Source organism: Cheilinus undulatus, linkage group 7 (genome assembly GCF_018320785.1).
Source record: "Cheilinus undulatus linkage group 7, ASM1832078v1, whole genome shotgun sequence".
Classification (NCBI taxonomy): Eukaryota; Metazoa; Chordata; class Actinopteri; order Labriformes; family Labridae; genus Cheilinus; species Cheilinus undulatus.
Window position 1 is genome coordinate 13,952,430 of NC_054871.1, and position 11,569 is coordinate 13,963,998.

At 37.2% G+C, this 11,569-nt stretch overlaps 1 protein-coding gene across 1 annotated transcript; it reads right to left on the reverse strand.

Moving 5' to 3' along the window:
• Positions 1-365: 365 nt before the first annotated feature.
• kng1 (kininogen 1) lies at positions 366-8,474 on the reverse strand. The gene is made up of 9 exons (XM_041790605.1): positions 8,321-8,474; positions 8,008-8,107; positions 5,962-6,090; positions 5,291-5,407; positions 4,985-5,060; positions 2,632-2,801; positions 2,432-2,542; positions 2,261-2,356; positions 366-1,031 (listed from the first exon to the last, which is right to left on the reverse strand). The coding sequence occupies exons 2-9, from the start codon at positions 8,071-8,073 to the stop codon at positions 738-740; spliced, it is 1,059 nt and encodes a 352-aa protein (XP_041646539.1). The 5' UTR covers positions 8,074-8,107; positions 8,321-8,474; the 3' UTR covers positions 366-737.
• Positions 8,475-11,569: the final 3,095 nt, after the last annotated feature.

Consider the following 11,569-nt stretch of genomic DNA (forward strand, 5'->3'; position numbering starts at 1 on the left):
TTGGATGTTTTACCCTTTTATTGATTTTATATATTTCATGGTCAACATAATTGTGCTTTTTGGAAAAAACAAAGATACTCTTTAATGTCAAAGTGAAAACAGATTTCTACAGAGTAATATTGATTAAAATATGTTATGTAAAATAAGTGACTGCGCAAATATTCACCCCTTTTGAAGTGGGGAAGAGACATGCAGGAAAGGAGCTGCAGGCCACACTTGAACTCGGGCTGCCCGCATACATGGGGCACAACCTACCGACTTGGTCTTCTGCACCCTCAGCTCCTCTTTTTAATAGCTGAAAATTGTTTGTGAAGTCAGTTGGTTAGTGGAAGGAAAAAAAAGTGTAAACAAGGAACAGCACAAAGTTTTATTTAATTCTCTTTAATGCTTTCTCTGATGATGACAGATTTACACATACTCTTCTCCATTTGTTACATCTCTTTAAGTCAACAGCATGGGCTGTTCCTTTCAAATTTTTGAACCACTTGAAGACATGCTGCGGTAATAAAACAATGCAAACCATTGCTACACTTCAATCTGCTGAAATGAGTATCTTTCTCTATTTCCACCTTCTAATGTACTGACTTATCTTTAGTGGATTAAGATTTGTGTAACCTCCTGGATGATGTAACCCTGTCTAAAAGAGTATGGTCTACAAAATAAACAAAAAATAATCAGCTGAGAGCATGAAAAGTGAGATTATTCTGAATATGAATGTGGTTCCCTGGAGGGAGACTTTATCCCAACAGGTCTGAATCTTTGAAGCCGGCTTCGGCAGGTGCATCACTTGGGCCTACTGCAGACGGCATAAGTGGACTAAATGCTTTCCAGGGATTGGACGGGCAGTGGAAGGTGTTTGTACTTTCAGCATTATTGGAGGCAGACTGTTTGGCTTTGGTGACCTCCTCAGAAGATTCCTCCTTGGTTTTTGAAGCTTTGGCTGGGGGTACCGTGGATGCAACTGTAGCTGAAGGACTAGCATTTTGACCTCTGAGCGGAGACCAGCCGGGAGGACGACGCCTGTGGAAAAACTGGATAAAAAAGAAAACAACAGTATAAAACATACAGATGGATGACCTGACATCACTCAGCATTTGAGAAGCTTATAAGTCACTTTTATAAAACTGTTAGACAATGAAGCAGAGAGACTCAGAACAACTTTGGTCAAAATTTGGCCAAAAAAGTCACAATTCTCAGCGAAACATTTGTGTGTCAGGTGTAAAACTTTCCCTCTTAATGTAAATAAAATTAGATCTAGTTGTGAAAGCTAACTTAGCTACATTGGCTTGTAGTAACAATCCCTATGTTAGCTTTAGCTAACAAGAAAGAATTCTTCTAACAGGAAAAACTTGTCTTCCATGAAAACATTGTTACACAACAAGCATAGCTTATGTAGCTACGTTAGCTGCATAAGCTACATAGATAACAGAGCTAAAGTAGCCACATAGCTAAAGCAAAGCTTACAAAGCAGTTATGTAAGCTACATATTTATGTCATCTACATAGCTAAGTTAGCTCTAGCTATGTTTTCCAAAGCTCACATTGCCAAAGCTAATTTAGCAATAAATAAAGCAGGTACATAGCTAATGTAGCTAAACCTAAGTTTAGACACCAGGTATGCGAGCTACACAGAAACATTTTTCATGTAGCTACATTAGCTTTAGTTACGCTTGCTAAAGCTCAATTGCGAAAGCTAACTTTGCTACATTGGCTTGCCTTGTAGCAACATTAACCACTATGCTAAGTGAAAGATTTTTTGTCAGTTTTAAAACTTTCCCTCTTTTTTCATAATCAAGATTTATCACAGTGGTTCTCAGCCAGTCAAGCCTCAGGATGTGCCACCTCTCCCTAAATGAGAAATCATGGCAATAGTTTTGAAAAAATATCCAACCACTTTGATTTATTTTAAAATGTTTATCTTAAATGGAACAAAACAAGCATGTTTAAAAGCCCTGAACCCTCAGAAACCCTAAAGACTTTTTTTTTACCATGTCTCAGTAATAATGAGTATAATTTGGTTGTTTTCTAAGGATCTTCAGATATCAACACATTATGAGGAAAACAGCTTTATTATCCCCCCCCCCAAAAAAAATGAAAAGTGCATTACAAACTCAAGAATTCATTGTTTTATGCACCAGTCCCATCAGAACATGGGGTTTTGGGACCATGACTGCCGTAATGCTTTACCAGAAGAACCATGTGACTTAAGATATGACTGAAGCTAATTTTGATTAACTGATTTGAAAAAAAATGAGTCTCACCGAGGGCATCGCCCCTGATTCACACTCTATATTGGCCTGTGGAGGCTCGAGTCTCCATGGTGCTGTATCCACTGTAGAGTTACAGTAAGCAAACTCCTGCACACATAAACACGTGGTTAATTAATTCAGAAAAGATCACATCATGGCAGAGAAGTGTGTTTTGTTGTTTACCTTGTTCGTATCATCATGGACACATATTTCACTGAGCTCATTGTGTTCAGCCTTAGCACAAATCGTCTTCCTCATATCAAACGACAGTTTGTACCTCAAACCTGCGACAACCTGAAGCAACAAAAGCAGACAGTAAATAGAAAAAGAAAGCATCTTAAACCTATTCTATTTCCCCTCTCATCACAGGAGCCAGCATCTACCTGTCTGGTGGCAGGGCCGACATTGTGCAGGGAAAACAGGTGAGTGGAGTTAGACATGGAGTTGAACTTGGAGATGGAGACTGAAATGGGTACTTTAATGTCCTCCGCGTTCTCATCAATTTCCTCCGGGCAGCCCATACAAGGAGCTCTCCCTGCAGTGATTAAACGATCTAAAGGGGAGAGAGACGGTTTAACTGTGAAGATTAAAGAATAAAACAGTGATGAAAAGAATAAAGAATAAACTGATGAATGCCATGTGCTAATGCCAATGCCATTTTCCTTACTTTGTGTGAAGAAATGCCTCTGTTATGCCCATATAAGGACGTGAGAGTGCAGGGCAAACACAGAGCTGTTTGGCAGGCCCAAATTGAAAAATAAAACAGTGCAGATTCTGTTTTAAACACATTTTCTTAATCTATTTTGGCACCAGCAATTTGAAACTATGCTTCTTTTTGTTTCTATAAGTCTCAAGTAAAGGTGGCAATTTCAACAAATAAAGATTCGATGTGAGCCTTTTATTTATTAAAGGCAGGTGGAAGCTGGATAGCTAAAACATAGACTCTCTAAACTGTAGGCAGATAGTGAGCTACTAAGCAAACAGATTAAAGTCTAGACTGTCACTGCTTTTAATGGCCTGATAAGTTCATATCTTGCTCTCTCTGTCTGCAGATAGTGTTTATATATTACAAAATAAGCCCCCCTCTGTGTCCTCTGCGCCCACCAGTGCACATATTCCTCAATGACTCACTGTTTTCTTAATGAGAAATATGCTCTCCTCTGAGTCACACTGGACTGAAATCAATAGCAGAGAATCCTGCTGTAAAATAACTCCATATAAATGATTATTCCTGGAAGTACTAAAAGCACCGTGGATATGACTGGGTTAAGTTTTCTCATTAAATGGGATTAGACTTTAAAATTTCCCCGCTGGCTGCATCACATGACAAGAGAAGTAATGAGTGTTAATGAGCCACTGCGTCTGCTGTTAATGTCTTCAGTGAAGTCCTGAGTTGATGGATTATTTTAACAGGGTTTCTCACTGAAGCATTCAGCAGAATCAGTTAAAGAGGGCTCATATCATTTCACATTAAGAACCAATGAAAGAGTTGTTTTCTACACCACTTCACTCTTTCTGTACAAGACACTGAAACTACTAGTTTGATCTTTTAGTGAATTTTATTTTTTTCTTTGTTGCTGAAATGCGTATGAAAACATAGATACCACTGCAGTGTCTATGTAGAAAATATGAAGTTTTTGCCATTGACAAAATAATGTTTATATTAGCTCTGAGGAAGGTTATTATAGTTAGCTGAAACTGACTAAATAACTAAAATATAAATAGAGATAATTTCATTAACTGAAATTAAAATAAAAACAAAGCTTTACAAATTTATTGTGTGCTTGTAAAACTGACTTAAATAAGATAAAACTAGAGCCCTGCCTCCTGCCTTTTCCACCTGTTCCATCCCACAATCCATGTTAAATATTCAGAATAACAGACAGTATCTTTAATTAAAGGCAATATTGATATTTTCACTCAAGCACCACCAAATTAAGTTTCCTCTCTGAACAAAGGAAACCATAAGACTACCACATCCTTACAAAGCTCCCATCTGAACCGTTTGGGCCCAGTTAAAATGTGACAGCACCAATCAGTGTTGAGGGGCAGTACTTTCAGGCACAGCGGAGTCATGATGTAAGCAAGCAGCAACAAGAGGTCGGTGCCGTTATGGCGGACGACATTGGCGTGGATGCTGCTAAAGCGTAAATTTTATCAGAACTTGACATAATCTCTTTGTTCAAAGAAGAACAAAGAACAGCATTGAGTTGTTTTCTTTTCAAAAATGACAAAAGTCATGTATTGACACTTCTTTTGCCATGGTTCATGTTATGCAGTTCTCAGTGTCTATGCACGCAGGCGCATATGTGCAGTGATAGGTCAATATCACAATAAGAGAAGCGTTAAAGCTGTACGTTTTGACTAATTTACAAAGTCTGAGTCCGCACACTTCACTGTGGAGCTTTAACAAAGCATCGCACGGCCCAAATGCTGGCTACACAGAGAGGAACCCATACTCAAACATGTTTACGCAGCACCAGTCACTACAGTTGACAAAACCGTGATTTCCCAGTGAATGATTCTAACTCAGGTTCATTTTAAGCCTCTGGCTCCCTCCCCACACGCTCTCTCTCACTATCCACTCTCTCTAATAAATTCATGTAAGCCCAAAAATGATTCTCATCTTAGACTTTCTGTGTTTGTCTAAGTTATCAGCACTTAATACTCTGTCGCAGTTTTAAAAAACATTCATTTTATTGAAAAAAGTGAGAGAGATGACATCCATTCACTCACCCAACTGGCAGTCCACCTGTGTGGTGTCTGCTTCAGTCCCTGTCATGCGGACAGTGGCATTGCAGGAAAATGGATCCTGCAGAGATAACACCATAGAAGATATTAGCCCTGCTAACTGGGTTGTTTAAAAAAGTACAAAATTGTTCTTTAATTTAACAACACAATATTCTCCAGAGTTTCATCACACCGGTAGTCTAGTGATTTTTTTATTTATATGAGACAGGTTTTTTGTTCTCCGCAGACTGAAAGTGGAGGACAGTTACTGTGTGAGCTTCAGCAGCTCCATTTCATGTCATCATATTTAACCTTGTGTCCATGAGGCAGATATTCGCACTCTGTCCAGGCTTTGCTGTCTCCAGCTAGGCAGTCACTCGCCCTGCTTGTGAACTCCAGCAAGAACACTGAGTCTGAGCCGTCCTCGGACTGTAGAGACACACAGAAACACAAACAAACAAACATGCAATCAGTGTTTACAGCAGAGGTCAAAATGTCGAATCATGTTTGTTTTGCATTTCTCGGTAATCTGTCCACAGCTTCTGTTCCGCTTATGTCAGGGGTGGGCGACTGGTGGCCCAGGGCCACATGCGGTCCTTCACCTCGTTCAATGCGGCCCCAAAGACATGCTAACTGCTTTCCTCTTTTCTCTAGGGGAAATGACCACCCTGTTGCATGACATTACATTACATTATATGACATGGGGCACATGGATATGTGTGACACCCTACTACATGACCACATGCATCATCAGAACAAAAACCTATGCAAGAGAAAGGTAGTTAGGATAACTAGTTTTGTGCATGTATTCTTTTAGAAACATTTCATGCTAAAGGATTAATATTTTAGCATTGTTTGACCTGAACATCAGTCAGTTTGAACCTGGATATCTAAATGTCATTACTGCACCACAAAATATGCACTGAGTGAAAGCAGCACAGACAAATACAGAAAAAGCCACTTCCTCTTTGCACTCTGTGTACCTTGCTGGCTGAATGTATCTGATAGAGAGCCAGGATGTGTCCGGTGCTCATCCCCTCGTTGAACTTGCTCACGGCGCTGTGGACGGCCTTCTCTACAGATGAGTCGTCACAAAAGACCTGTACTGCATCCTACAGAGGAAAATATTTAGCAAAGAGAGGCCTTTTTCTTTCTTTTGTTTTTTTTTTGTTTTTGTTTTGGTTTTGTTTTGTTTTTTTTTGCAAAATCAGGATAATTATCATGTTGGCATGGAAGTGCTGTCTGAAAAGGCAATCTGTAAAGTCGGGAAAAAAATTAACATAGTCTGAAACACATTTACATTACCAAAACATTTTTACATTTTATAAAACAAACCTTTAAAAAGTGTAATCTAAAATTACAAAGTCTGATTCACCTTAACAATACTTGAAATAAATTAACAAAGTCCAGTAACATAATAACAAAGTCTAAATCACTTGAAGCACACACATTTCTTAATGTCATAAAGCATTTAATAGAAAAAACTACATTTAAAATGTTAAATTTACATTTTACTAAACAAATTTAAAAACACAAAACACTTTTATATGAGCTGAGACAAAATACAAGTTGGAGTACTTTAACAACTTCTGAAATAGATTTACAAACACTGGTATGAAAATGGACTAAATCCCAGGAGTGACTCTAATTTCATGTTTTGCAAAAGAATTTCAGACTTTGTAATTTTGTATCAGACTTTTGTACATTATTTCAAGTTTTTAAAAAGTGTTTCAGCCTTTGTAATTTTCTATCAGACATTTTATACATTGTTTTGAGTGTGGTAAAAGTGTTTCAGACTTTGTAATGTTGTATCAGACATTTTATACATTGTTTTGAGTGTGGTAAAAGTGTTTCAGACTTTGTAATGTTGTATCAGACATTTTATACATTGTTCTGAGTGTCGTAAAAGTGTTTCAGACTTTGTAATTTTCTATCAGACTTTTTGTACATTATTTTGAGTTCTGCAAAAGTGTTTGAGACTTTCTAATTTTGTACTAGACTTTTTCTACATTGTTTTGAGTTCTGCAAAAGTGTTTCAGACTTTATTATTTTGTAGTGGTCATTTTGCAAGTTTGTTTTGTAAAATGAGTGTTTTGCATATGTAAATTGTTTAATGAAATGTAAAAATGTTTTGGTTGATGTAAATTTGTTTCAGGCTTTGTAAAGTGTTTCGGATGTAATTTTATATTGCACTTCCAGGCCACCATACATTATACATTTTTAGGCTTATAATTCTTTAAACCATCTGGAAAAGTGTTGTCTTTGGTCAAACTGTCAGTGGCTGATAAATGTGTGTCCTGTAACAAGCAGTGATAGGGAAAATAACTTAAAACTCAAATGAGCTTCTTTGCTTTTCATGCTTTACTTTATTCTTCTTTTGTGTATTTATCAGCTTTATTTCTTAATGAAACTGTTTTAAATCCCCAAATTCATGTTTAAGGTTAAGTCACTTGTTGAATTTCAGATTAGATTTTATGCAGAAGAAACTAACACAAACCATGTTCATGCTTTAGTTAAAATAATGAGTTGTTTGTGTCAGGGCTGTTTATTCACAACAGGCTTCTTTATTATTTGATTAAAAAATTGCATTTATCCATATTTTTTTTGTGAGACTAGACTAGACTTAGACACTGTAAGTTCAATTTACTTTTATACTATTTTCCAAGAAATTTTACAAATTTAACTTTATACACAGCTAACAAATATTTGAAAATTATGGTTTCTTTTAATTTTTCAGATATTTAACATTTCATTTACTTAAGTCATTACCTCCAGTTTTCAAGGCAAAGACATATATGTTGTCTATATTATAGCTATTCTTGGTATAATACTGTTTCAATAAAACTATACAGATTTTAATGGCAAATTAAAATCCAGTTATGTAATATGTGTTATAAGATAACCTGATTGTGTTTATACATCATTTGAACAATACCTAAACCACATTTACTGATCGTTTGTTCTCTTCATTTAAGTATAATTTCATTTATACAAGTATTTTTTGAAAAGCTGTGATTTTCTTTTCTTACCTGCCCAAATACTGAGCTGTGAAGGCACAGCAGGCCCAGAACACAGAGCCTCAATCCGCTCCTCATCGTGTGATCCTGAAGGATGTCTGGCTTTGCTCTGCTGCAGGATAAAGAAAAGTTGAGTGTTCCATCAATTGTTTATCGATATGACAAGTGCATTTCAGGTCAAAAGAACCTCATAACCCCTACAGTGTTTCCCTGATCAATTCTAAATTCTGTAATTGTGAAATGGAGAAAAACAAAGTTAGTCTTTTTAAGCCGCCTAATCAGACTTTTTGAAATTGAAATAGAGAGTATGTGATGCTTTACTTACAGTTACCACAGGTGGAAAAGCCTGCTGTCGATCCTGCCGCGCCTAAAGAGGAGAAACTGAACTCCTCTTCACACTGAGCAAAGTTCTGCTGAAACTGTGGACTGAATATCCTGAGAAAGATGATGACTCACTGATGGACTCACACAGGGCAGGCAGGGGGCAGAGGACACACACACACACACACCCCCACACACACACATTAATGCTCTGAAAAGCTCAGTGGGTAAAAGGAGAGTAAATGTTTGCTCTTTTGTTTGCCCTCCTACCTGTCGGGTCAATACAGCAGTGAGCATCAGAGAGAGGAGAGCATGTGAGGAGATGAACTCTCTTCATTTACATGTGACTTTGGTAGTATTTAATCTGACATCACTAATACACAAGAATCACATCTTATAAGGCAGAGCTGATTTTTGATTATTGATGACTGATGGTGGCAACAAAACAACACATAATGACCAACATTTAAGGGTCTCTTTTTGTGATTTTTTAATGTGTGTGCTCTGTGTGTTTTGTGTGTTTTTAGTTGGTACTTTGGCCCTGTCGACCTTTGGCCCAAACCACTCTGATTTCCTCACTGCTGGTCTATGAAGCAGGGTAAAATCTGTTCAGCTGCTATACTCTTGATGTTTCATATTTATGGTGCCTATAACAAGTTTTCACCCCTTTGGATGTTTTACCCTTAAATTGAATTTATAAATTAATCATGACCGATAAAATTTGGCTTTTCAGACAAAAAAAAAAAATCAACATGAAAATCAATTTCTACAAAGTAACATCAATTAAATGAAATATGTAAGATAAAATAAGTGACTGCATAAATACTCACCCCCTCTAAAATCAGTATTTTATGGATTCACCTTTGGCTGCAATCACAGCTCTGAGTCTGGGTTGATAGGTCTCAGTCAGACTTGCACATCTGGACACATCAGTTTTACTCCATTCATCTCTGCAAAACTGTTCAGTCTCTGTGAGGTTGCATGGGGATCAGGTATGAACAGCCCTTTTCAAGTCCAGCCACAAATTCTCTAATGGATTGAGGTCTGAGCTTTGACTCGGCCACTCCAGAACATTTACCTTGTTGTCTTGAAACCATTTCTGTGTAGCTTTCGCTCTATGCTTTGGGTCATTGTCCTGCTGACCGAGTAATATTGTCCTCTAGGATGTTTCTATATTTTGCTGTGTTCATTTTACCCTCGATCTTTACAAGCCTTCCAGGGTCAGCTGCCGAGAAGCATCCCCACAGCATGATGCTTCCACCATGCTTCACAGTGGGGATGGTGTGTTTGTGGTGATGTGTAGTGCTTGGTGTCCACCAAACATAACGTTTTGTCTGATGGCCAAAAGCCCAATTCTAGTCTAAAACTTTCTTCCACTTGACCATGGAGTCTCCCACATGTTTTTTTTTTTTTTACAACTTTAGTCAAGATTCAAAATGATTTTTCTTCAACAGTGGCTTTCTCTTTGCCACTCTCCCATAAATGTTTGACTTGTGAATAACCCAGGCAACAATTGTTGCTCCTTGGTCACTCAGTTTGTGAGGACAGCTTGGTCTATGCAGGTTTACACATGTGCCATATTCCTTCTATTTCTTGATGATGGATTCAGCTGAACTCTGGGACATGGACATTTAGTGCCTTGGATTTGTTTTTGTATCCATCCCCTGACTTTCAATAACCTTAGTTGCTTGGAATGTTCTTTTGTCTTCATGGTGTAATGGTAGCCAGGAATACTGATTAACCAGTAACTGAACATTCCAGACACAAGTGTCTTTATACTACAATCGCTTGAGACACATTCACTCCACTCAGGTGATCCCCATTTCACTAATGGTGAGACACCAACTGGCAGGACTTTTGTTGAATTAGTTACTTCAAAGGGAGTGAATATTTTTGTAGTCACTTAATTTACATTTCATATTTTTGTTTAATTGACCTTACTTTGAAGAAATCTGTTTTCACTTTGACATTAAATATGTTTTTTTTTCTTAATTTTTTGCTTGGTTTATAAAATCATAAAAGGGTGGAACATCCAAGGGGGTGAACACTTTAATGTGATTGTAAGATAACAGGACTCACGTTCCCAAAGTACAACTTGGTCAACAGATGTTTCATCAAGTGCAGCTGTGTATCAAGAGAGGCAAAGACAGTTGAAGCTGTTGTTTGAGGAATGTCAAGGAATTGAATGTGCCCCATATACTGAAAACAATCTAATATAAACCCAGACAGCAGTATTTTTAGGGTGCAGCTGTGCCCTCTTGTGGTTTAAGCAAGAAATACTATAGGCAGCTCATGTATCATCTAGGCCAGGGATGGACAACTTTGGGTAAAAGGAGGGCCAAATTATTCTCACTGCCCTAGGGTCAACTTTTTACAAATTTTAGGATACTCTAAATCAGAATAGCCAATGCGTAACTCTTGAGCCACATGTGGCTTGTTTGTGATGACTTGTGGCTCTTTGAAGTTTCACTTTGAAAAGTTATTTCCCCCGGATATCTTAAAAAAGGGAAATGAGAAAAGGAACAAAACAGGTTCCAAACTTGACTTGGACTTCTATTTGACTACAGCACTTTGAAGTTGATATTTGTGTAGGTAGAAGTCTCCTCTAGGAGTTGTGTGTGGTTGATTTGTAATTCAACATTTCCAATGTGAGAACTTTTCCAAAATGATTTTTTTGCCAATCATATCTTGAATTTTGTCAGCACTGTCAGCCACACTAACATGAATTTGATTCTTATTTTATTAATTCAAGATAAATATGAAGATTTCAGTTATCTAATACTGGTATTCAGTTATAATATTTAGTCATAAAATGCATTATTTTTTACTTTTTTAGTTTTTCCAATCATCTGAAGTATCTTATCCCTGAATTTTGTGGTTTTCTAACTTTCTCTTGAGTATTAAGCATATCAGACTTCTCTCTTTAATAAATCAGTTTTCAATGAATGAAGATTAGCTGGTAATTAAAAAAGTAGAATAAAATGAACTGAAGAATTTTCTCTCTATATATTTTTTGGCATTTTATGACTTTATTTATAGAGAAGGACAGTGGATATGGTTAGAAACAGGGATAAGAGAGTGGAGGAGGGACATGAGGGAAAGGAGCAGATGAAACAAAAACAAAGAAGACTGTCAATAAAAAACTGGTAAAAATGATGGGGAATTACAGGTCTGTCTGAGAGGGGCATTAAGTGTTTAAAACCCTTTCTCATAGGCAGGATATTCCCCATTTCAAATGTATGACAAAGGGACA

What these genes read in the sequence shown, in the direction of transcription:
- kng1 (XM_041790605.1), bottom strand. Translation starts at nt 8,073, where the DNA reads ATGAGGAGCGGATTGAGGCTCTGTGTTCTGGGCCTGCTGTGCCTTCAC. An exon ending in ATCTGCCTCATGGACACAAG is followed by an intron (nt 5,061 to 5,290) that starts GTTAAATATGAT and finishes TTATCTCTGCAG; the next exon opens with GATCCATTTTCCTGCAATGC. An exon ending in TCCATGATGATACGAACAAG is followed by an intron (nt 2,357 to 2,431) that starts GTAAACAACAAA and finishes TTATGTGTGCAG; the next exon opens with GAGTTTGCTTACTGTAACTC.